This window comes from Lemur catta, chromosome 15 (genome assembly GCF_020740605.2).
Source record: "Lemur catta isolate mLemCat1 chromosome 15, mLemCat1.pri, whole genome shotgun sequence".
Taxonomy (NCBI): Eukaryota; Metazoa; Chordata; class Mammalia; order Primates; family Lemuridae; genus Lemur; species Lemur catta.
This window is the reverse complement of record NC_059142.1, coordinates 21,218,450-21,242,912: the sequence shown is the minus strand read 5'-3', so window position 1 is coordinate 21,242,912 and position 24,463 is coordinate 21,218,450. Positions and strand designations below refer to the sequence as shown.

The window sequence follows — 24,463 nt, the reverse complement described above, 5'->3', positions numbered from 1 at the left end:
ATTTGGCTACAAAGGTGTGGGGCAGGTCTGCAGGGACTTGTAAGCTACCTTAAGATCTGAATTTTATTCTAAGGGAAAGAGGGAGATATCGAAGGGTTCTTTCTATTTTTAAATCAAAATTATACTTATGCATAATTTAATTATTTTCTAAAAAATTTAACCACTGTACTGCTAGGAAATTTATAACTTAGTTGCCCAAACAGATTTGTAACCTCTTTGACTTCTTTAACATCTAGTGCAGCAGTTCTCAAAACTTAACACGCTCCAGAATCATGGGGCAGGGGTGGGCAAAGGTGGTTATTAACACAGACTTTTGCTGGGTGCCATACTCCAAGTTTCTGATTCAGCAGGTCTGGGGGAGGGGGGATGAAAATTGTATTCCTTACAAGTTCCCAGGTGATGTGATCACACTTTGAGAATCTGGGAGAAAGGTTAAGAGATCTGAGACGGAGTCAGTAAAAATTGTGGATGTGTGAAGACACATTCAGCCATTTATGCTCTAGATAGTATATAGATAGAAGTGGCTGGGATGGAGGAGGCTGAAATTAGAGAAATCCCAGAGGCAGATTAGAGAAGCAAAGATGAAAACGGTTAAGTTAGGAACAAAATTTTATTCTAGGACTTTCCCCCCCATTAAAGCCCCTGACACCAGGTACTTTTCCATTTATAAAACGTGAATAAATAAGAAGCAAGAGCTGGGCATGGTGGTTTATGCCTATGATCCCAACACTTTGGGAAGTGAGGCAGGATTGCTTGAACCTAGGAGTTTGAGACCAGCCTGGGCAACATAGTAAGACCCTGTCTCTACAAAAAATAATTAGCCAGGCATGGTGGCGCATGCCTGTAGTCCCAGCTACCCAGAAGGCTGAGGCAGGAGGATGATTTGAGCCCAGGAGTTTGAGGTTGCTGTGAGCTATGAGGACACCACTGTACTACAGCCTGGGTGGCAGAGCGAAACCCTGTCTCAAGAAAAAAAATTTTTTTTTGGTTTGCCAACATTAACCCTTTTTAGTAGTAATATAAATGTCAAAACTCTTCTGTGGGTTTTTTCTTCTTTTCTTTTCCCCTTAGGCCTGGTTTTTAAAATAGAATACACTACAGATTTCCTACAGGTAGAAAACAAAGCCCAGTCATTAAAGGCCAGCCCCTACAGTGAAAGTAGTACTGAACTGGGAATCAGAACACCTGGCTCCAGTCCTAGCTCAGGGACAAAGTAATAGTGTGGCTTTGCATAAGTCATTTTTACTCTTTGTGCTCAGTGTATGCTAAAAAAGGATGGAGTTGGACAGATGACTTTTATGCTATTTAAAGCTATTTATCCTCTGAAATTTTGACTTTAAAATCTAAAGAAATAAGAAACATTATCACATGGTCATAAACTCCCCAGATAACTAGAGTTCAAACTAAACATTCCCATGGGATTCTTTTACCTTCCCCATGTGCCACTACACAATAGGACAAATTGAAAACAAATGTGTGTAAACTAAAACTAAAATCCTAAACTGCCCCCCCCCACCTCCAACTGAACGGACCTCCTCTTGGCCAAGGGGACCCCAGAATAACCTTAAGGCTGAGTTCTCCACCAAGAAGGGAATGGAGGTCGGACATGCCTCCTAATACTCCCCGCCTTTTGGAGTTTAGACTAATTGTAAACTGGACCTAAGGGCATACAAGGCAAAAAGGTTAAGTCATGCCTGAAGGCCATCAATTTACTTAATCACTTGGAGTATTCTGATTAGCAGACCTGCTTATCTTAACCCAATATTCCTGTCGACTGACTCCAAGTTTTCAGACAAAGCTCTTCCTTTTTTTTTTTTGAGACAGAGTCTCGCTCTGTAGCCCAGGCTAGAGTGCCGTGGCGTCAGCCTAGCTCACAGCAACCTCAAAATCCTGAGCTCAAGCAATCCTTCTGCCTCAGCCTCAGAGTAGCTGGGACTATAGGCATCCGCCACCATGCCCGGCTAATTTTTTCTATATATTTTTAGTTGTCCATATAATTTCTTTCTATTTTTAGTAGAGACAGGGTCTTGCTCTTGCTCAGGGTGGTCTTGAACTCCTGACCTTGAGCAATCTTCCCACCTTGGCTTCCCAGAGTGCTAGGATTACAGGCGTGAGCCACCATGCCCGGCCAAAGCTTTATTTCTTTAACCAATAATAAAATATAATAAATCAAAGAATCTCTGAACCCACTCATAACTTGTAAGCACCCCCTTCAAGATGTCCCACCTTGGCCGGGCGCGGTGGCTCACGCCTGTAATCCTAGCACTCTGGGACGCCAAGGTGGGTGGATTGCTCGAGGTCAGGCGTTCGAGACCAGCCTCAGCAAGAGCGAGACCCCGTCTCTACTAAAAATAGAAAGAAATTATCTGGCCAACTAAAAAATATATATAGAAAAAATTAGCCAGGCATGGTGGCGCATGCCTGTAGTCTCAGCTACTCGGGAGGCTGAGGCAGTAGGATCGCTTAAGCCCAGGAGTTTGAGGTTGCTGTGAGCTAGGCTGATGCCACGGCACTCACTCTAGCCCGGGCAACACAGCGAGACTCTGTCCCCCCCGCCAAAAAAAAAAAAGATGTCCCACCTTTTTGGGCCAAACCAATGCACACCTTCTGTGAACTGATTTATGATTTTACTTGCAATTCCCCTCTCCCTAAAATGTATAAAACCAAACTGTGACCTGACCTCAAGACCACTTGCTCAAGTGTTTTTGGATTTGTGGATCAAGAGCCATAGTCACTCACAGAGACTCAGAATAAATCACTTTAGAGGTTCTTCCCTCCATTAATACATAAAGTGCCAAAAGAATAGCTTTGGCCAGGCACAGTGGCTCATGCCTCAGAAGTGGAACTGATGCTCCCTTTACCTTCTGAGCATTAAACTGCCCTCTGAAGTTGGCCCCAGCGTGGCCAGAGCACCATGATGTTGTGAACAATATGATCAGTAAAAGTGAAAAAAATCCCAGCCTGAGCAAGAGCAAGACCCCGTCTCCACTAAAAATAGAAAGAAATTATCTGGCCAACTAAAATATTATATAGAAAAAATCAGCCGGGCATGGTCGCACTTGCCTGTAGTCCCATTGACTCGGGAGGCTGAGGCAGGAGGATCGCTTGAGCCCAGGAGTTTGAGGTTGCTGTGAGCTAGGCTGACGCCACGGCACTCACTCTAGCCCGAGCAACAGAGCGAGACTCTGTCTCAAAAAAAAAAAAAAAAAGTGAAAAAAATCAAAACCTACTGCATGTCCAATCTTAATTTCCATATAAACAAAACATGACTACAGTATTTTTAAGTTCTTCCTAGTATCGAACCTTCTCAAATCCTAAAACAATCAGGTAACTTTTTTTAACAACGAGTAATTGCTGCTGTGCATTTACTACTATATTCTCATCAGTTACACCAGGTATTGATCAAATCTGGCTGTCAGTTTTTGTATAGTCTGTGAGCTAAGAATAGTTTCTGTTTTTTAAAAAAATAATATTTTAATTTAATTTTGTTTTTTAGAGATAGGGTCTTACTGTGATCACAGCTCACTGTAACCTCCAACTCGTGGGCTCAGGCAATCTCCTGCCTCAGCCTCCTGAGTAGCTGGGACTACAGTCACACATCATCATGCCTGGCTAATTTTTAAATGTTTAAAAAGTTTTTCATTTTCATTTTATTTATTTATTTATTTATTTATTTATTTATTTATTTATTTATTTATTGTAGAGTCAGGACCTCGCAATGTTGGCCAGGCTGGTCTTGAACTGCTGGTCTCCAGTGATCCTCCTGCTTCATCCTCCCAAAGTGCTGGGATTACCGGCATGAGCCATTGTGCTAGGCCTGGCTTCTGCATTTTTAAATGGTTAATAAAAAATCAAAATAAGAATATTTTGTGGGCTAGGTGCAGAGGGTCATACCCTACACTACTCTACAAAAAGTAGAAAAATTAGCCAGGTGTCATAGTGCTGTAGTCCCAGCTACTCAGGAGGCTGAGGCAGGAGGATCACTAGAGCCCAGGAGTTGGAGGTTGCAGTGAGCTATGATGATGCCACTGCACTCCACCCAGCATGACAGAATGAGACTCTGTCTCAAAAAAAAAAAAATTTTTTTTGCCACATAAAAATGATATGAAATACAAATTTCAGTGTCCATAAAGTTTTATTAGAATACAGTCATGTTTGTTTATATATTGTCTACGACTGCTTTCATGCTATGACAGAGTTGAGTAGTTGCGAAAGCCTCAAATATTTACCATCAACCTTTTACAGAAAAAATGTGTGACTCTAAACTACAGCATAAGTACTCATACCATTCTAATAACAAATACTTCCAAGGGTTCTTTGATTATAAAACACTTATATGTAAACTATGAATAGAAAAATGCTGAAAAACAGCATTATTGTGGAATCTGGATTTTCCAGTGGATGAAGATAATACTGGCAATGCCTCTGTGTGTGTATGCAGCTGACACTCAGCTTTTAAACCCAGAAGGAATCACAATCTCTCAGTTTCACTGTTGGACCTCTGCAACTGTCTGCCAAAGAAGATAAAATCTACAGAGCAAAATACTATCACTGGAAAACACAGCCAGGAAACAGAATGGCACTATGAAGTTAGGAAGTGTTTCTTAATGGTATCAAAATCTCACCTTCTAGTAAGGTGTCCTTACTTTCTGAACCCAAAATAACTGGGACAAATGGTCTGACAAGTCTGAGTGTGTCACCGGAGCAAGGGAACACTTTTTGAAATCGGGACATACTAGAGAAATCTGAGGTACACAGCTGTGATACTCACAGGTCAGAGACTTCCACAAAGCTGAGGGCCAAACAGGTTAACAGACACTCACTCTCACTGATAGTGACTTTTGATACAGTTAAAAAGACAACTATCTGCAACCTTAGGGGTTTATACAAGTGTGTTATTGGGCTGTGAATCTGGGGAGGAAGGTATTTGAATGGTCAGGCTACCTGTGTGGAACATTCTCATACTGTGAACATTAAATTTAGCATCTTGAGGCCGAGGTGGGAGTATCGCTCAAAGTCAGGAGTTCGAGACCTGCCTGAGCAAGAGCGAGACCCTGTCTCTACTAAAAAATAGAAAAAAATTAACCAGACAACTAAAACTATACAGAATAAGTTAGCTGGGCATGGTGGCGCATGCCTGTAGTCCCAGCTACTCGGGAGGCTGAGGCAGTAGGATTGCTTGAGCCCAGGAGTTTGAGGTTGGTGTGAGCTAGGCTGACGCCACGGCACTCTAGCCCAGGCAAGAGAGCGAGACTCTGTCTCAAAAAAAAAATAAATAAATAAATTTAGAATCTTGATGAGTGTTATTTCTCAGAAAGTATCTGGTCCCAAATCAGCTTCCAAGACACACACACTGTGTGTGTGTGTGTGTGTGTATATACATGTATGTATTTTTTTTTTTTTTTGAGACAGGGTCTTATTCTGTTACCCAGGCTGGAGTGAAGCAGCATGATCATAGCTCAGTGTAACCTCAAACTCCTAGGTTCAAGTGATCCTCCCACCTCAGCCTCCAAAGTAGCTAGGACCACAGGCGTGTGCCACCACAAGGGTTGATTTTTAAAATTTTTGTTGTAGAGACGGGGTCTCGCTATGTTGCTCAGGCTGGTCTCGAACTCTCAGGATCAAGCAATCCTCCTGCCTTGGCCTCCCAAAGTGCTGAGATTACAGGAGTGTGCCATTGTGCCTGGCCTGGCCTGTTAAATATTAAAGCATAGTGTGGTGGCACAGGCCTGTGACCCCAGCTACTCAAGAGGCTGAGGTAAGAGGATCGCTTGAGCCCAGGAGTTCAAGGTTATAGTGAGCCAAGATTATGCTGCTGCACTCCAGCCTGGGTGACACAGTGAGATCCTCTTAAAAAAATAAACATAGGCCGGGCGCGGTGGCTCACGCCTGTAATCCTAGCCCTCTGGGAGGCCGAGGCGGGTGGATCGCTCGAGGTCAGGAGTTTGAGACCAGCCTGAGCGAGACCCCGTCTCTACTAAAAATAGAAATAAATTATCTGGCCAACTAAAAATATATAAAGAAAAAATTAGCCAGGCATAGTGGCTCATGCCTGTAGTCCCAGCTACTCGGGAGCCTGAGGCAGTAGGATCGCTTAAGTACAGGAGTTTGAGGTTGCTGTGAGCTAGGCTGACGCCACGGCACTCACTCTAGCCCAGGCAACAAAGTGAGACTCTGTCTCAAAAAAATAAATAAATAAAAAATAAAAAATAAACATAAAAAATAATAAGTATTATGCCAAATAAATAAACATGTTAATGAGAACTAGTTCACACACTTACTTTTAAGCTCTGCACATATAAAGACATCTTTATACTGACCTTTATTAGTGCAATTCAGACAAAGCTAACCCCAGTTGTCAAGACTGGCTCTTCAGTATATTTCTTCTTTGGTGCTTTCTCCTAACAGATGAGGGACAGGTGTGCACAGATATCCACGGCCCTCCTACTTCTCCTCTCATGGGCCATTTTGGAATGGTAATGTGCTCCCCAAACTGCTCCAACATTAGAGCCCACTCCTACTGTAGTATTGTTATCACTAACAACAATGTAGGGAATTTCTCATTTTTTGGTCAAATGTGAAAGACAGGAATGGCAAGAAGCAACAGGCCCTTGATGTGCTAAGTCAGGCTAAGTTACTACATTATGCCATAGGACCATACACCTTCAAAGTGATGTTTCTTCACACAACTGCTTTATTATTCACTGAAGCACTGTAGCAGCCTCAGAAGTGTCCATTTGAAAGATAATGCAATTGGTATAAAGTGAAAGATTTCCTTTCAATCCTCCAGTTCCTATTTTCCTCATTTTCCCTCAGTACTCTTACAGCTTGCATCTCCTGAGCAAATTGTAAAAGCCAGAAGAAACCTATTACTGTACTCACGTATTTTCCCACATTCATCTCTAAAGTGGACATGAAATAAAGAAAAATAGCCACATGTGCCTGTGGGTTAAAGAGGAGAAAGCAGTGAACTTTCCTTCTGCTAACCCGCCCCGCCTGGACTGGCGGGAGAGGAAGGCAGCTGGGCTTGGCGAGGGGGTGCAGGGGGTGCGCCTGGAGTAGGCGCAAGACAGGGCAGCTGCCCTCTGCCTTCCTGTGAGAACTCAAGCCTATAAACACACCACTTCTCAGCTCTTGGTAAACAACCTTCTTTCCTCTGTTTCTCAAAATCATAACAGTCTATAAGGTATATTCATTGAAAGCAATATTTCAGTCAAAACAGAAAAGAACTTGGAAGGAAAGAATTAACTGTCATTGAAAGCTATATAACTAACAAATTTATTTGGTAAATGGGAAATTCTGAGAAAATAATAAAAATGAAGAGTTACCAGATTTCTGCTTCATTTTCCTTTTCCTCAAATATAGAAAGGAAATGGAGGGGGGAGAGACAGGGAATATACAAGTAAATATGGCAAATATTATTTTACAAGCTTATAGCTAATAAGTTACGCTGTTACTAGTTGCTCAAGAAGTGTGATCTTGCAAGAAAACGTCCCTCAGAACAACAAAGAGGAAAAATCATGTTAAAGGAGAAAATGAACTTGCACATTATGGCAGAAACCACATCAATCAGGTATGTGTAGGGGAAACAATCGGCCTTTTCTAAGAATAGATTTCCCCAGAACGTTTAAATAGATTTCCGCTTACATATATAAATCATACTTGACTTCTTTCCTAGTATTATCTCTTTATGTAAAAAATAATTTTCAATGTAAGAAAGATAGAAACCAGAGGACTTCACTCACATCTATCCAGTAATATTTACTTTGTATGACAAAAAACTCAAGGTCACAGTACACAGTAGTTATTTATTTAAATACTTGAAAAGGTTGATGATGGAAAAAATAGGTTTATCGTGAGAGTTTATATTCATTAGATTTATTTTATCATTTAAAAAAGTGCTGCCTCTAGGTTATCCTAGCCAGATAGAGAACACACTTCATGACACATGCAGCTACTGCAATCTACTGTAACAGACACAGCCATTATAGAATGATTTACACTTTGGGAGGAAATTCAACAGTAGTAAGGGTGACTCTTTATTTAAACTAAAAACATTGATAATATACAAATTGTTTTTCTCATTTGATTGAAAGGGCTATAAAATTCAACATAAGGACAAAGGAAGCAACATAATCACATAGATAACACCTCTGCTAATTGCTTTTACCTTACTTCTTTCTTAAAAGAATCTTGCACTCAGCTATACAATTCTCTAGACTGAAGGATGGCTTCAAGGCTGGCCTACCAGAAGTGACTGAAAGACAGTCATGTTGGTAAGCTGACACTGGCTTGTGTATTTTCAAAAACGGAGAGAAAATGGCAAATTGTGCCTCATGTACTTATAGAACCCAAAGGATCATTCTGAGTAAATGTGAAATAAATAAGTGATCCATGAGTAAATACAATCTCTGGGCTGACTTAGAACTAGGAGATTGAGCCAAGTGAGCACTAACAATACCATGTAGAAACGTCTAGAAACGTCATTTCTAGTACTCAGTTTGGGAGACCATATCTTGCTTGAATATGTACATTATTTACAAAATATTCCCTTTTGGCCTCGGAAATTTAGCCATTTTAGTTTGGCTGTTAGCTGTTTTCTTTCCATATGCTAGCCAATACTGCAGTTATAACTATCATTAAAATACTCTTATGCATGAATTACAAATATTAATAAAGTAACTCTGCATGTATAAATATCTCAATATTTCTAGCAGAATTTAAAGCATTCAGAATGTACATAAAAGTATTTGTTTTTGGTAGGGCCAGTATTTTTTTTTTTAATCATCGTTGTTTCAATAATGCTTTGTACATAGCAAAGCCCAAAACTGCAAAAACAGTAGCACCAAAACTTGCTCGAAGCCAAAATGTGGAGCTCTTGAGGTCAGCTTGTGTCACGTGCCTGTAGTCAGAAAATATAATTAATATTTAAAACATGATTAGTATGAAAATCTTACACCACTTATGTAACAGTCTACTTTAGGGAAGTATTAGCACACTTGTCAGGCTAATTGCATACAGTAATGCTTACCAAAAACATTTACCAATATAGCCATGTATACATTGCTTAGTCATTACCTTAAGAAAATGATATAATGTAGACATTACTAAAGACAAATGTCTTTGCAATTAGCTATTACTTGGGAGTAGACATCTAAAATTTTACACATTTTTTTCACATGGGAAATGAAGATGTTAGACAAATCAACCTACCACTTTTTACTACCACCACGGTCCTTCAAAATGAGTTCTCACAATTTTGAGGGTCTATTTATGGAACTTGGATAATATGCAATCTCCTGTCCCCACAAATTGAAAGCTATTTTGTAAGCAGTTAAGCGACAAGTGATAATACTTTTCTAAGAGCAACAATTAAAGTTAACTTTGGAAATATTGAGCCCCATAAAAATTTACCAAAAAAATCCCAAAGTGGGAGGAAAAGGTTTACAAGTTTGCATTAATTTGGTTACCGCTATTTAAAGAGAAAAAAAACCAAACCCTGGTGTTAGTCAGACAGACAGTGATAATGGTACCAACTAAAGGACATGATGTAACACGATGGATTGAAAGGTAATGACATAAAAGAAGCCAAATTATGCATGACAAAAACAGGGGCAGCCTGTACCACACACTGAGTTGTGAGCATGCTCAGTTAATAACACTGCTAAGCACCCTCAAGAGTCTCAAGTATGACAGCTTACCACCAAAAGGATAAAGCTTTAAAGCAAAGATTGGAACATTTTATTCAAATTGTCACTGCTGTCTTAGATAAATGAACACAATTGAGGTGATGTAGAAAATTTACAGAATTAAGAGCTTAGAGAGGCTGTCTAGTTTAGGTTATTTTAGAACTAAGTTAAACAAACAGATTTGAAGCAAAAGTCAGACGTCATTAAAAGACCAAGACACTGACACACGCACAAGAGTTAAGAGCCAAGAATTCAAATTGCATAAAACTACTTTGCCTCAGTAATAGTCACAGAATGACGAGATTAATTCTCACAAAATTCAGTCTGTACAACCCTAGAAACAAATCTATTATACAACACAAGCCAGAGTGCTCCATGCTTATCACCATGGCAAAGCAACACACAACACTCCAATTTTTTATCCTTACCAGTCTCTATTAAAGAAAAAAAAAATCACTCCTCACACAATTATTTTTAACAAAGCAAAGTGGTAACTCCTACCTTGCAAGTTAGTTCTTCTAACAGGCAATGTTTTATTTAAAAAAAAAAAAAGTTAGAGGAGAGAATACTTAGGTTTTTTTTTCTAGTTGGAAAAACTTCAACGAGGCCAACCCATTGGTTGTGGGAAATGTTACCTGGCTTCAAGAAAAAGTGGACCATGGGATGACTCCATGAAGATGGAATCTTCTACAGAGCTGACGGCGTGCACCTGATGAGTAATACTGCCTTCGTCGTCTGCTAACAGCATGGCACCCCACTCAGCTACCCGGGCTCTTAACCTTTTATACACATGCACACAGTTTGCAGTTCACAGCAGAGCTCACAAAAGAAGGGGACTCAAAATAACATCTCTCAATTACATATCCCACACATAAATTGAGTTGCCACCCTATATGATGCATCTTATGCTTTCTATATTTAAAATAAATGTATTCTACAGCAAATTGCCAAACTTAAAAGAAATTCTATCTATATGTACTCTTTTAAAACATTCACACACCAGACAAGGAAACCTAAAGCTGTTACATACATTCTCTAAATATCCCTCTGAGGCTGGTCTTGGTATATCTAAAACACTAAGAGAAGTCCTTGAAATCAATACCATAGGCAGTACTCAACATGTGGTAAACCCTAAGTATTCATTTGAAATGAGGGTAACAACTGTTAGTCATGAAGTTTATAGATGCTTATAATTTCAAACTATCAAAAACTACAAATATACGTCTGTGAAAAATTGAGTCCAAAATCCCAAACTCAGACCAATATGGACCCTGAAGAAAGTAACAAAGTTTACAACTTCAAGTCAACAGAGATGTGTAGAATTTAAAGTGAGAACACAGGTCGGGCGTGGTGGCTCACGCCTGTAATCCGAGCACTCTGGGAGGCTGAGGCAGGAGGATCGCTCGAGGTCAGGAGTTCGAGACCAGCCTGAGCAAGAGCGAGACCCCGTCTCCACTAAAAATAGAAAGAAATTATCTGGCCAACTAAAAATATATATATAGAAAAAAATTAGCTGGGCACGGTGGTGCATGCCTGTAGTCCCAGCTACTCGGGAGGCTGAGGCAGAAGGATTGCTTGAGCCCAGGAGTTTGAGGTTGCTGTGAGCTAGGCTGACACCACGGCACTCTAGCCCAGGCAACATAGCGAGACTCTGTCTCAAAAAAAAAAAAAAAAAAAAAAAATATATATATATATATATATATATATATATATAAAGTGAGAACACAGCCTAAAAGTACATAAGAGCTTTTGCTTCAGCTTTGGTCTCCCTTTGACTACCATGCATCTTCATTGTTGGAGATTTTTCATTTTGTTTTTGAATTTTTATTTTTTTTTATCTTAGGGGGAGAAAGGAATTAGGATTTTAGTTAGCTGTAACCATCTTCAAATGAGTCAAAATGATTTCTCATAAATAGACTCCAAGTATGGATATTTGTTTCACACAACTCCCTTTGTTGTGCTTTAAAATGTATTATCATTCATGAACTAGTATATTCTGACTGACTTTATTGCTTAGTTTTCTTTAGCATTTCAAGATCAATATAGATACATGTTCAAGATACAGCTAGTTTAAAATTTAAAGTAATTATTAACTCAAAATATATTCCAATGGCTCCATCAATGTTACAGTAGTTAGTTAAGACACTTTTAGACATAGAAAGCTACTTAGAGAACTATTGTATGCCTTTATCATGTGCATTTAAAAGCTGCACTAACAAACTCTATTTATAAAAGAGAAAGCATTTATAATGGATGGCACACTTGTCCTTGCTTAGCTAACTGACACCACCTGAATAGAGAATAATGTGATCTTAACTGTAACCCATGAGTATCAAAAATGGATTCATGTTTGTCATTTCAGTTCTCAAACAGAGGCAGAGTAACAGTTTTATAAAGCTGCTTTCTGGTTCATTTCTAAACTTAAGCAGAAATAATTCTTCCACAATTCAAAAGCATAATTCCTATAAAATGACACATAAAATATCATCTTTGAGTAAATCATAATATATTATTGCATAGTTTTTCTTTCTTTTTAAAGTTTACTGTCTTTTCAAATACAAAAAAGATAATATATACTTCTTAGAAAATTTATGGAAAAAAAGCAAAGTAAGAAGAGAAAGAAAATCACCAAGTCTTATCACCCAGGGCAACTAATTAAAATTTCAGTATTTCCTTTTAGCCTTTTTCTATGTAGTTCTTACATAGCTGCAAACATAATGTGTGTAATTTATATATATTTTTTCCAAATTTGCTATAAAGTAAGGACTTTTCCATCAATTATGGAAACTTTTTTTTTTTCTGAGACAGGGTCTTGCTCTGTTGCCCAGGCTAGAGTACAGTGGCATGATCATAACTCACTGCAGGTTCAAACTCTTGCGCCTAAGTGATCCTCCTGCCTTAGCCTCAGCCTCCTAAGAAGCTGGGACAACTGGCACTTACTACCATGCCTGGTTAATTTTTAAACTTTTTGAAGAGACAGAGTCTTTCTATGTTGCTCAGACTGGTCAACTCCTGGCCTCAAGTGATCCTCCCACTTCAGCCTCCCAAAGTGCTAAGATTATAGGTATGAGCTACTGCACCCAGCCTGATTATGGGAACATTTTAAATAGCTGGATTATATTCTGTTCTCCTATTGTAGGTTATCTCCATTTATTGATGACTATTAAAAAAGTGATGGAATGTCTTTCTACATAAGATTTTCTCTATATTTAGGATATTTTCCTTAGGATAAACTTCAGAAATGAATACTACAGGGTCAAAAATGTATATTTCTGTGTATATGTGTAGAAGTTCTCTTTTTTACCTAGTAATACATAGGAATCATCAAATGTTCCTATTCTATGTGGAATAAGATCATTTAGTTCAGTAATGTCTCTTTTTAGAACGTAAGAAATAGTGACTAAATGCTGGAATATAATACTAACTAATCATTTGCAACTTGTCAGAGTTATCAGGTTTTTAGGTGGAAAATTCCTGTGTCTGGGATGCTGGCCTTCTGGCTTAGAAGTGCTGAAGGCGCATACATATATCAGCCATCAAGATCTCCTTGACACAGGTGTGGGAGCCAACCGACATGTTTGGACTTGGTATTACTAAGGTTGCTGCTTAATAATGGTGAGAGAAGAAAATGTTTCAAAATTCAGGCAATAAAGAAGTAAATGAAGAATTGTTTGTGTGAACAGTCACACAAGGCATATATGGGGTGACCAAAATTCCTGTGTACCTTTGCACCAAATACTTTAAAAAAGGCTTTTGATTAATTTTATAATTTACGGTGAATATAACAACATGAATTAAAACCTTTATTGGCTTTCTGTATTTAACCAATAATAAATAAAGCAAATGTTATCAATTGTAATATTTAGAAATGTAAAATATTAAATCCTAAAGGGTTCAAGGAATTAAATCCATTCTAGTTATTCCCAAATAGGGTATTTTTAATACTCTAGTTGAAATTGTTTTTTATAATGTGTCACATGACTTTACATGTGAGGTATAAAAACTATATTGTAGAGATCCAAAAGTCTACAAAAATGAGAACTTGAAGAAGGGAAAAGAATTCAGAAAGGTCCAGATATCAATTAACCTTATCTTAAACTGCAAGCAATTATAAAGAGGAAAAAAAACATAGAACTCAACAGCACCAAAGCTAAGAAACTTTCCTCAGAGTGGCTCCAGCCAAATAGTCACTTTTATCAGTCTTCCCATGTAACTTCTGAGAAATGAATTTGAATTTCCTATTTTTTATCCCTCTCATCTTGCCATGTTATCCTTTCCAATCAACTAAGAGATATACAAATGCACTAATATGAATTGTCTCCTAATTTTATAACTCTATCCATATATAAATCTCAGGTATAAACTTTTAAGATAATACTCTGAAACAGTCAATATAACTGTAATACACATGTACCTAAAGTTACTGGGGCACAGAACTATCATATATAGCTCACTCTTATTTGCAATTACATAACTCAAGTTGAAAACTGTACTGAGGTCATCAAAACTATAGTTAACTTTTCTGTCTTTAAATATTCCATTTTTAAAAAAATGTCTTCTGGACCTCCCTGCTTTTTTATTCCTCTAAATGTTTCTATCTGGTAAAGTATTTTCTATTTTTATTTCTAACAATAATACCACTACTGCTAGTGATAATTTTAATAATGACAATTTTCCTAATTGAACTAGTAGGCATGAATATTTTAATAAGATATTTCTCAAAATAGGTTAAAAAATCTATATACAGCGTTTAACAAAGATGAACTGCAACACAAATCATAAGCAAGCTGTTAACTGAGCATGCCTAAATAGTAACACACATTGGAAAAGGACATGGGTGTGCACCAATGTCAAGGAATGCTTTACCAAGCATTAGGAAAATCCGAAATTATAGATAATAAAAGATACACAGAAAATGCTCTAATATCTGTATGTTAACTAGTGATACTTAAAGATCAGATTAGGCAAACTCCACCCTCTCATGTCCTTTAATATACCAACCAAATAGCAAAACTTTAAAAATTATAAGCAGCAGCAGCTTACTTAATGAGAATCTATAAAAGAAACTCTTATATAATTTTAAATTTATGACTATGTATACAAATTTAAAGAACAGCCTTATAAGGACTTCTCACACAAGTGAACATAGAAGTTTCATAAGAAATTAAAACAGGACTTCCTTGATACAATTATTTTACTATAACATTCTAAGAACTCTTAGATTCTAAATACCTAACAACATTAAGATTCCCAGGACACTAACCTCTTCATAAGGCAATCCTACGAAAAAGCTGTTCTTTTTGGTCTAACAATAATAAAATCCTTTCTTCAAAAAAGGGCTCCTATATTAAGCAACATGAGTTCAAAATGCATAAAGAAGGAACTTGGGTGACGAATGCAAGGGTACACGAAGTGCCTTAAAATAAATGTACATATATTCAATTAAAAATACATTAAAAATAGGGTAAAAATTACAATGGGTACGATGACTGTCCATCATCCCTTTGAGTCTCTGTAAAAATTCAGTATGAATTATACACTTGGTTAACAAAGTAAAATGCTGCTACCAAACTTAAGAAGTAACATGAATAAACAACTTACACAGTTAATGCAAATAATAAAATGGAATGTTAGAAATCCTAAAAATCAAATATGCACCAAAGGAAATCACACCAAAATAATAAATTAAAAATAAATAATTTTAATTAAACTATAGGTTAGGAGAAGTGGTGGGATTACACACAGAAACCTAGCTGGGAAAGAGGTCAAGGGGATTAAAAAAGTGACTAAGTGGCACACACAAACAAATGAAAACAAACACCTAAAGGAAAGGACAAATTAAAGTTCACAGCACACTAAAATATAGTTAACATTCTCATGCAAAGTAGGAGTGTTCTCAAGTCAGAGTAATAAATACTTAATAAATAAAAATCCTGGGTAGTTCAAACCAACAATCAAGCTCATTCCCACATAATCGTTTTATCACTTTCAGATTTAAAAGGTATTCAAAAATTAAAATATATTGAAAAGGTATCTTCCCCCAGTAACATGATTTATACCATTTGAAATGAAAGCATTCCCAAAGATTAAAATCATCTGACCACATGTTAATCATCTTCCAACTGAATTTAAATTCAAATAATTCCAATTATTCATAAATTATTCTAAAGAAAAACATAAACCTATCCAGATCTAAGAGTGAAACCATAATTAGCAAAGTACAAAGCTACATGTCAGACAGATGTGTGTCTAGTCTAACACTACTCTCACGTGTTGAAATCAATATACATTCAATTAAATCGGAAAGAAAAAAATTATTAGTACAGACTTAAAAAATCCAGTGTCAGTAAATAAACTTAAGAAAAGACTTAATTTTTTCCAGCAAAAGAGTAAAAACAGTTTCAGAAATTAACCCACTGAAACTACCTAAACTTATGATCAGGTTACAGCACTTTCTTTGTTAGCATGAGGGACTAAGGTCACTGAAAATGTAACCAAAGTTAGAAAAAATTTTTTTAGTGACATTATTTAGAAGGGTATTTAAAGGCAGGTATCATATCTTCTTCATCTTTAAAGTTTGTCTCAGTTCACAGCAAGGAGGTTCTTATCCAAAGTGGGTACTTAAATAGGTATTTAAATATTCTGAATGAATAAATCAAGGAGGGGGTTGGGGCAGTAAGGTAGCAGGAGAATGTAGCCTCAAACATGTATTATATCTGGTAGAAATTTCTATTTCAGCGACCAAAATTTTTACAAGCATACTAAAACAATGCATTAATTTGAGACCAGCATGTATCAATTTTTGTCTACTAATTTAATTCTTTTCAGATATTTAATGAAACTTTTTACTTAAAAATGGCAAACCTTTTAGAACTGCTCTTTCACAGTTGTAAATCAAACACTAAGCATGGTAGTTTGGAACCCTCTCTATTGAATGAAGTACAGTGAAAAATTCTTAAATGACTTTTACTTAGCTAATCAATCTTTCTTCTGCTTATTTAACATTCAGATATGTCTAACACGGCAAACCAATAGTGACCCATCACCAAAGGCTGCCAAAACTTGAGAAGTAATAGGGAAAAGTAGTTCCATTTTCACCCTACCACTCAATTTTTTCAAATTTTTCATGGGAAAGGAGAAAAATATTGGTGGGGGGGGAAACAGAGACATTTTCATTCCATAAGTGTTCTTTTTTAGGCCTCCACTGTCATGACTCTAGGCCATACCTTAAGACTGAGGTTGCAAACTGGTGGCCTATAAACATGCTTTGTTCTGATTAGTACTTTTAAATACTTTTTAAAATTAATTGTTATTTCCTAAATATCAGGAAATTTCACATAAAAATCTTGATTTGCAGTTCTTGTAAGGTCAGAAAACCTGGCAACAGCACGCCTGCACAAGAACACAAGGCCAGAGCTGGGTGGTAGCGGCCTCTTTTAGACCAGGCCTGTCACAGTCCCTCTCTCTCCTTCTTTCTTTAACTTGGCCACTTTCATTCATTTACATTATCCATTCAGGCCCTCTGGGCACTGAGGTCTTGGCCCCCACCCACCTACCTTACTTACCTTTCATCAACTAGAAGAAACTTCAATATAGAACCCCTAAAATTCCACTGTACTTCTATTAAATAAATGATTGAAATACTAACAGGGATAAGGAAGGAGTTCTTTGAAAGGTACACTGGTTTCCCTACTCATCTTTTTCATTCTTTCTATTCTTGATTACCAGATATCAGTGATGTGTGCTGACACTACTACCATTAAATTATCTCTAGTTTATAAACAGATATGACAAAATGTACTGATTTCTCTTTGAGGATCACTGTATAGAATAATTTACTATGAGCAAATGTATCTATTTAACACATTAACTGTCATATGAGTTGCATTTAACTCATGCTAGTTTTGAGCTGGGGGCCTCATGAATCATATGTAAATCACATGTCTCTTTACCTTGGGAGCCACATGGTGCATAGGCAACTCATGCTGCCATGCTGTAGCATACATGTTATATGATGGCTGGCCTCCTGGGCAAAACCCCACAGTTGGTTCATGAAAATCTTGTTGATGTTCTCATTGTTACAATTAATATTGACAATTTAACTGCATATAATTCACATACAGAAAACAATAAAAAATGACAAATTTTTCATTAAATTATAAAGGATTGTTTTGTTTTCAAAGCTTTTATTTTACTTTCATAATAAAACACATTGGCCCAGCCTGGCGCAGTGGCTCACGCCTGTAATCCTAGCACTCTGGGAGGCAGAGGTGGGCGGATTGTTTGAGCTCAGGAGTTCGAGACCAACCTGAGCAAGAGTGAGACCCCGTCTCTACTAAAAGTAGAAATTATATGGACAACTAAAAACATACATAGAAAAAATTAGCCGGGCATGGTGGCACATGCCTGTAGTCCCAGCTACTCGAGATTGCTTGAGCCCAGGAGTTTGAGGTTGCTATGAGCTAGGCTGATGCCACAGCACTCTAGCCTGGGCAACAGAGCGAGACTCTGTCTCAAAAAACAAAAAAAACACATTGGCCCCAAGGAAAAATTTTTTCTAGTGTGGCAGTCAATGTGTTAATGCACATTCACCCTATTTCATTTGGAAGCTGACTAAACTGACCTAGGAATAAAATTGTCACCAGAGATGCAGACAACGAATCAATCTGTAATTATGGACAATCAAGAGCTTCTAGACTAGATAATAAAATAGGTGGTTTGTTATCAGCAATTACTGGGAGCCAAGGTGAGTTCACCAATAAGACATCAAATAGTATTACTTCCTATTTAAATAATGACTACACTGGTAGATCAGAGGAATGTGGTAGAAATCATATACTGGTTTTAGAAAAATCCTTCATGACATCTCTGATAAGACCTGAAGATAAAATGTGGGCTGGATAATACTATATTTTTAATTGACTGAAAAATCCTTCCCTAAGAATTCTGAACCTGACATTGGGAAAGAGTTCTCTAGTGGAATACTACAGGACTTGCTTTAGTGCTCTTTCCCTCTCTCCAACTGCTGGGTATTCAACATTAATTTTTTTATCAGTAACTTGAAAGATAAGATATCTACCAAATTTGCAAATAACACAATGCTGAGAGAGATATATAATGGGACAAATGACAGAAATAATGTTTGAAATGACTGATCTAGAACAAATGGATCAAAAAGAATATGACATTTAATAGAGATATATATGTATCTGCATTTAGATTCAAAGCGTCAACTAAAAATGTCAAATACATGATTAGAAAGGAGGGGACATCTCCCTCAATTAACCCCAAGATAATGTATGTTAACAGCAGGATGGAGCTGCTAAGGTGATTCATGCACTGGACAGGTGCTGTCCTAACTGTGGAACACAATTGCCCACTGTCCTGGACTAGTCAGACCACATTTGGAGCACTGTTATCCATTCTCAGTGGTACCTGTTAAGAGGTACTCTGAAAACCTAAGGGGCTTTCAGATAAGGACAACCAGGAATGATGAGGTCACTAAACCATCTAATTTAAGAAAAGGCTGAAAGAAATGGGGAAGTTCTACCTGGAGCAGAGAAAATTAAGGGAGACATGATGGCCGTCTTCAAAAGTCTGAAGGATTGCTATGTTGAAGAGGGAGTAGAATAGTCGTATGTTGTTCTAAAGGGCAGAACTAAAACTAAAGGAGAGAAAGTTATAGGGAAAACATTTTAGTTAAAAAAAATAAAAGCAAAAGCAAAAACCCTCTCCAATGAGGAAAGCCATGAGCAGATAAACAGCACTCTCTCAGGAAAGCTTGCAGGAAGGCATTCTAACAGGAGGTTAGGCCAGATGAATTCTAGACTCCCTTCCACTAATATTCCCCATGCTGGAGCTCCTGAACGTTGTTTGGTTTGAACTAGCCTTGCATTTTCTCAGTCAGTCATCATGAGAGAATCTTTCTGGGTTACTACTTTACAAGATGTCACTCGAAGGACAGAGGGAGAATTTTACCACCAAATGAATGTGGTGATTCCTTCAAAGCAGTCACCTGAGAGGCTGCATTCTTATTCCAGAGCTGCTAGCACTCAAAACATCACGGAAACTCCCAGAATACCTTCAAAATCTGTTTCTGACTCACATAAGAAATAGACTCACTGCATCATAGACACATCTACCATAGTGCTGGTAGACACAAACTGTATCATCACTTGATACAGATGGAGTCTAGCCCTCAGTGAGTGTCCAATGGTGAACCAAATAACTGACCTATTTCTAACCAAAATCTATTATTTAGCTTGATCATCCATTTTAATCAAGCCCAGTTCCCAATGACTTTTAAAAGACTTTAAAAACCTAATTCATCCTTAGACACATACAAATTTGATGTCAGATACAAATTAATATTACATAGGCTCTTAAATGATCAAAAATGTAAAACTGATTTAACAAAGGTAGCATGAACAGAATAAGAATATAACCTTCCAAGTTCATTGCTTTGAGAGAATGTATATATCCTTTTTTTCTCTTTCTTTTTAAAAAGCATATTACTTTACAGGAATGTTTTTGGCTCAATTATAAAGACCTCAAAAGCCAGTAGTACAGATCTTTTTTTCTTTTCCATATTCCTGTGAGTCTTTAAAGTTACTATCTTCATTTCTAGAAACCATGTTCTTTCAAATAAACACTCCAGGTACTTAAAAGTAGAAGTACGATTATGATTATAAATGGTTTCAAGAATAGAAATTTTCTTCAAGCCCCAAATACTATTCATATTACTATGGTTTTAGTAAGATATATTAATTGACTATAAGCTGAGTATAGTATAACACAATATCTTTTATTTGGGATCAATGTGTCTTTTCCTTACTATAAAAGTCCTAATCTATTTTTACCACTCACAGCCAAAAGATTTTTATCTCCCTATACATATTATCACCTAATAATAAAAACACTCCACCTTGCTTATGAAAAAAAAACCCAAAAATCTTCTTTTATAGTCCTTTAGATATACCTATTAATTTAAAAACATTATTAAGGATGCTTCCAAAACTAAACATTGTCATCACAGTGAGAATTTTAGTGGAAATTAGTTGGGCATCAGTCAGCTTGTTGTCTCTGTAGTGAGTATCTGTATAATAAATAGTTATCCATTTTTTTCTTTTGTATTTTAACAGAATGCCTGGTACCCAGTAAATAAAGTTAAGAACCTGTTAAGAACTGCAGTGAAGATTTTGTTCTTTACAGATTGCAGCAAGTCTGAGTTGAGGAAGTTCTGACAGATGCAAAATGTACACCTGTTGCAGGTGCACATACAGCGTAACCGGGCATGGCTGCGAAAACACACAGAAGGACAGGAGTTGAGTTCTTACTTATAAATACGGCACAAGTCGGGGTGTGCCAACTTAAAAAAAAAATATTTAGGCATAAGCAACACTCTTTGTAGAAAGAAAAAGGACAGTGTGGGGCATGCTAAAGTTGTGCAGAATTCCACATTTACCAAAAACATAATAAAAAGTAACAGCTTCCTCCTCCCTCCCTATAGAAAAATCTAGGGAAAATTAGCTAACGCTTTTGCTTTTTTTGGAGGGGGGATGGAATTATTTTTACATGAGTTTTAGTGGAATAAATATGCACAGCAATAGATGGCACCCTCATCTAAATTAATAAAAAGAAAAACTGAGTAAGCCATAGCACCCGCCAAAAGGACAAAGTTTGCTAGCATTTAAAATAACATTCCCTCCTCCTCCTCCTCCTCCTCCTCCTCCCTCAGCATACACACATGCCTGAAAACCAGGAAGGAGAAGAATGATAATACACAAAAGAGTCAAAAGACGAGTATATTCAACCCTAAGAAGATATGAACATCGTCTTTAATTCATCAAGCACCCTGGTTCCCAAAGGAAATCAAGATGCTTCATGAATTTCTCCTCGAACAAAATATAGGGTTAATTTCATCTGCTACCAAAACACAGCAGCTAAGTATGACAGTATGAAACTCTGGGTAAGGATGTAAAAATCAACAATGGAACCAATTGAAATTGGGTATGAAATTTGGGAAGGCTTTCTGACTCCTTTCTGGTTGAGTGGAGTTGCACTAGTTGGTGCAGGCACATGGGACAACCCATTTCACCTCAGCTCTAACTACCAAAGTAGGGTGTCTCCAGTGACTGTTCAGTGGTCAGAGCCACTCATTCATACAAAGCCATCACACCACCCATGAAGAGATACTGGCGCAGAACCCACTCAGAAGAGCGCCACCTGATGAATCAATGCCATTACTTCCTGTAACACCTGAACATTTTAACAGGCTTCTCAGTCAAAGGACTGGCCCAATCTGACTTGGCTTAGCTTGTGAGATCTGATGAGACCACAGCACACGGTGGCATGGTTGTGGAGATTAGCAGCATCCCAATAATGCCTAATTCCCAACATGAAGAAAAACAAGAATTAATTTTTTAAAAAACTTTTATAGGCTCAAGACATTCCTTTTTAAAATTTGACTTGTGATGATGAACATATCACTGCTACTAAGTCACTGCCAGCTGTCATACTGGAATCCATCTGTTATTTTATAAATTGAATCTGACTCTTCAACATACACCAGGCTCCACCCACCAAAAAGGAGAGATGCAAAGTATGCTTAGCAACAGGGAGATGCTTCATGAGAAGTAGTTTGGGATTAACCATATAAACAAGTGTCCAGGGTATGTACATTTATCATATACACACACACACAAACACACACAAAGAATTAGAGTCAAATGTTCTTAAAGATGCAGATCTAAAAACATAGTTGCAGTTATTTACAAGATTTAAAAAGTACATTTACATCGCAAAGAAGACACCATAATATATAGTTAGGCAGTAAGCCTGACCAAGCAGTGCGTTTCTAGATGATTATTAAATGTTAATTATGGCAAGAAAGGAGATCTGGTCATCCTATAAGAAAACGTCAACAAAATCCCCACAGAAGTCATAAAGAAAAAGCAACTTACAAAGCAGTTTTTAGAAAGACCCAGATTTTTCTCAAATTCTCTATTCTATCAGTGTTGCCCGTGTCTCGGGAGAGTCTGTCTCTGTAATGATCCTCTCTGCAGATAACATACATGAGAGTTTTAAAGCAAAGGTAAAACATAAATAAGGTTTTGCTTATCTTATAGTAATAGGAATGACTTGTCTTCCAATACAAATAGAAATTCAAGGATTTGTTGCCTATTCTAAAAGTATTAGTTAATAGAAGAGCAGTAAAGTTAACTTTGATTTTAAAAATCTATACAAATTAATACCTTTCTTAAAAACTTCAGTGTTGGTTTACAGCAATGTTTATTACTCTATTTTATACTGTGGTTTTCATAAGAAGAAAAATAATTTAGAGATTAACATAAGAATAAATAGAATAAGCTATAAAGTCCTGAGAAACGCACTGCCTGAAAAACTATTAATATTTTGTTACAAAACAGAGTTTATACAAACACGCTACTTGAAGAGAATGCCATAAGAACCATGCAATTTTAAGGCAGTTAGTAAACTACAAAGATGACCACAGTTATGTGCTTGTGCATATGCATGTATAGATATATAATAAATGTACATGAAATTTGTGGCTCATAACACTTAATGCAAAACATTTACATAGTGGAAATTACAAATTACAACTACTTTTTACAGCACTTAAAAAAGACATACTGAACTCAAACATACCCATAATTTCCACATAAATTCATAAAAGATTTTAGAAACCTTCACATATCCAAAGTCAATTAATCAACAGAAAAATATAAAAACAAACTTTTTGTTCATATTGAAATGCTTTATAAGCATAAAGCAACATGATGACAAACCCATTTACTGTAGTAAGACTATTTTTTTATGTTGGGTGGGGGGCTGTGTTTTATTGTACTATCCTTATTAAGATAGTTACAGCCTGCTCAAAAATATACAAATGTCTCAGAAGTATTGTTTACATCATTTTATTATGATAGCCAAACCAAACTTGCATTTACTCAAATTTGTACCTTCTCATTACAAAGTCTCTTTCTGTTGCTGAACAACTTCTATGTGACAAAGAATTCCCCCTCATGGCTAATAATGGCATGCAATGTTATTATGAACCATGCAACATGAAAATGAAGACAGAGCAAGTACTTACGGGTACATGGCCATTGTTGTCAACTTAACAAAGATATCCTTACTGGGTGCATCAGCAGTATTGCAAGTGAAGGCTTGTGGTGGAGGCATTTTATGTTTCCTGCAGAAATCAGTAGGTGAAATACTATATTCTTGTTTAACTTCATGCAGGTCTGACTTTGCAGCTATGATTAAGCAGGGTGTTCTGCTGTCCATAAAATGTTGCTATGGAATTAAAAAATGAAATCAAAATCTGATAACAAGTTTAAAGACTACTATTTAATTAAAGTGAAAAAAATTTTTCTCTGGATAGGCAAAGCAACAATAGTTTCAAAGAGAGAAAATGAACCAAATGGCAAAGAATAGCAGTGGTCTAGGTCAGTCTCATATAATAAGTAAGACTAGGACCATTTTTCTAATGCTGATAACAAAATGGACCAATACCGATTCTTTAGATTATTTACAATTTTTAAAAATATACTTTTTAATTAAAAAGATACATTAAACATTTTGAAATACTAAAAAAATCCATCTAAATTCTTCTATCCTAATGAAGACTATTTTCATATTACCTCTAATCCTGGAGCACATTTATATATCTGTCTATATAACTGCAGTCATACCAGATATAACCATTTAAAAATGCAATACTGTATCTTCCATGTTCTTCAGAACCCAAA

At 36.9% G+C, this 24,463-nt stretch overlaps 1 protein-coding gene across 5 annotated transcripts in view; it reads right to left on the bottom strand.

The window, feature by feature from the left end:
• Positions 1–7,788: 7,788 nt before the first annotated feature.
• Positions 7,789–24,463, bottom strand: part of RHOT1 (ras homolog family member T1) — a 61,470-nt gene continuing 44,795 nt past the window's right edge. For 2 of the 5 annotated variants that reach the window (XM_045525441.1, XM_045525442.1), the window contains 4 exons: positions 23,806–24,008; positions 20,864–20,986; positions 10,325–10,468; positions 7,789–8,902 (listed from right to left, as the gene is read on the bottom strand). In XM_045525441.1, coding sequence (XP_045381397.1) covers positions 8,785–8,902; positions 10,325–10,468; positions 20,864–20,986; positions 23,806–24,008 — 588 coding nt within the window. In that variant the 3' untranslated portion in view covers positions 7,789–8,784. Of the gene's footprint in view, positions 8,903–10,324; positions 10,469–20,863; positions 20,987–22,651; positions 22,748–23,805; positions 24,009–24,463 lie in introns of all 5 variants that reach the window. The other 3 variants (XM_045525444.1, XM_045525443.1, XM_045525445.1) reach the window with 3 other exon arrangements.